This window comes from Odontomachus brunneus, unplaced genomic scaffold (assembly GCF_010583005.1).
Source record: "Odontomachus brunneus isolate Ranch 3 - 2012 unplaced genomic scaffold, Obru_v1 Obru_scaffold_187, whole genome shotgun sequence".
Taxonomy (NCBI): Eukaryota; Metazoa; Arthropoda; class Insecta; order Hymenoptera; family Formicidae; genus Odontomachus; species Odontomachus brunneus.
In genome coordinates this window covers 15,752-18,160 of record NW_022639637.1, presented here as the reverse complement: position 1 = coordinate 18,160, position 2,409 = coordinate 15,752, and the positions used below count along the sequence as shown (strand labels likewise).

The 2,409-nt window shown below is 35.6% G+C and overlaps 1 protein-coding gene across 3 annotated transcripts in view; it reads left to right on the top strand.

Annotated features, from left to right (window-relative positions):
- LOC116851690 (putative nuclease HARBI1) overlaps positions 1–1,695 on the top strand; it is a 3,940-nt gene extending 2,245 nt beyond the window's left edge. For 2 of the 3 annotated variants that reach the window (XM_032831352.1, XM_032831351.1), the window contains exons 2-3: positions 567–833; positions 1,288–1,695. In XM_032831352.1, coding sequence (XP_032687243.1) covers positions 567–833; positions 1,288–1,528 — 508 coding nt within the window. In that variant the 3' untranslated portion in view covers positions 1,529–1,695. The remainder of the gene's footprint in view (positions 1–566; positions 834–1,287) is intronic. The other variant, XM_032831353.1, reaches the window with a different exon arrangement.
- The last annotated feature ends 714 nt before the right edge of the window (positions 1,696–2,409 follow it).

Below are 2,409 nucleotides of genomic sequence, written 5' to 3'. Positions count from 1 at the left end.
GCGCTAATGCTAAAGAGCGTAACTTTGAAGCCTCTTAACTCGAAAAGTACTTAACGAAAAAATACTTAAGTATAGTGTTTTGGAAAGCTCTCGAGATAAGCTACAAGAATATACAATAAAAAATGGGGGTATCTATTTAAAAACATCATTGTGACCTTGACCTGATCTTTATGACGCAACTCAAGGTCAAACTGCTAATATCATAAAATAGATCTTTTTAAACCCTGCAACTTTTGTATTTAACATTTTTTTATACAACGCTTTGTTTTCGAGATATTCAGGTGTTCCGGTATATAATATTCACCCTGTATATATCTATCTCTTTTTAAGTTACAAAAGTGTACACTAGTTCAGCAATAAAAAACAGACCCATTATATCTATGGTCCCAAATGCATACAGGTCCAATTGCACACCACCAACCGGTGCTCCACTTTATCTTGTGAATTATTAACATACTGATTGGTGGTGTGCAATTGGGTTTGTGTGCATTTGGATCTCACCCATTTATAAAATTCAGATTCACTTTGTGTATATTTGTGGTCATTAATAGGTGTCTTTTTTTCAGGTCTATATGTGAAAAATTTGATGTCAGTCGAAGTACTGCACTCATTGCTACACGACGAGTAATAAAGATTTTATATAATTTAGCACCATTTTTCATTAAGTGGCCATCACGCAACAATCTTCAAACAATTTGGGGTGGATTTGAAGCTACAAGTGCTTTCCCAAAAGTTATTGGAGCGATTGATGGTACACATATCAACATTCCAGCTCCTCATGATGAACCAGCATCATATGTGAATCGTAAAGGACACCATTCCATTCCATTCAAGTATGACATGTTTATCCTGCTATGCAAGTCTGATTGGGTGTATATCAGTTGGACACGGGGCAATTGGACACAGTCCAATCACAAGTCGCTGTTCCAAGGGACCCTACAAATGTCTCTAATCACACGGTGCTGTGATTGGTTGTGTCCAAATGCACCGTGTCCAAGTGCACCGCTCCCGTCTGATTAGCTCATTGCATGATTAAGACCTAGTTACATAAACATTATTTTAGCTTTAAGCTAAATTTAAAACTTTAAATTTGTTGCGCCAAGGCAAAAACGACAACTTTAAAGTTGTCCATACATAACTTAAAAGTTTGAAAAATTTTTAAATCTTAAAATTTGCAAAAAATGTAAAGTTTAAAGTTTAATTTAATGTCAAAATAACATTAATACAACTAAGCTTAACTATTACAATTTATACGTTGACTAATATGTTTCTTTTCTGAATTTCTAGGCAGTGTATGACCATAAAACACATTTCACTCATTGCTTCGCAGGATATCCAGGGTCTATGCATGATCAGCGAGTATTCCGATTATCAGAAGTGCAAGAGTGGTTGGGGGACCCTGAGAAATTTCCCTATCATATTCTTGGAGACACTGCATATAAACTGCATGAAAATCTTATTGTTCCCTACAGAGACAATGGACATCTTACTGCTAGACAGAAAAACTTCAATTTCTGTCATTCTTTAGATAGAATTGTAATTGAAAGGGCTTTGGACTCCTTAAAACAAGGTTTCGCAGTATAAAGACTGTCCTTGCAATGGATAGACTTGATTTAATTCCAATGTTTGTGATCGCTTGTTGTGCGATGCATAATATTTGTCTTTTAAGAGGGGATGAGATTGATGCAATTAATGAAGTAGAAAATAACATTCCTCTTCGTCAGGATGCTGCACAACTTGAACAAACAGGTATCGCCAAAAGGGATTTAATTTGTGAAAGACTTCCCATGCGAAATGTTTAACTTATAAACATAAAAATGATCCTACAACAGATATTTTTATGAATATCGTTATCTTGTAAATATTATATATAATATTTAATAAAATTTGTTTAAAATAAAAAATCTCAATAAGTATTATTTATCTGTAAGAATTCAAGATGATAGTTAAGGGGATGCCGAACATGAAAAAAAACATTGACTTTTTTCTGCAAAGTTTACGTCTAGTTGCTTGCACGGAATTACAAGCACTTTTACACAACAAAAGTACACGCAAAAATAAATTGCAGCATTGCTCAATATGTGACGAAAACGAAAATAATTTGTATAAATTTAAATTTTGAGCTGTCAGTTAGTGCAATATTTGCTTAATATAACTTGTGACCGTTTCTCCGTTAGTTAGACGCGAGAATACGGCCAAAACTTCGTCTCCGCCGTTGCGGCGACGGCTGAGCTTGCCGGCAGCTCTCAAAAATTATCTCTCTCGGTAGAGCGGCGGGGTTCTTGTGTCGACGCGCGACCTTACTTCGCGCGACACGAGAGGAACAGGCGACAGAGGCGGAGGAATCACAAATGCACACGCGTATCGCTTAACATTACTCTATATTTAACAAAAAAAATAACAAAGAAA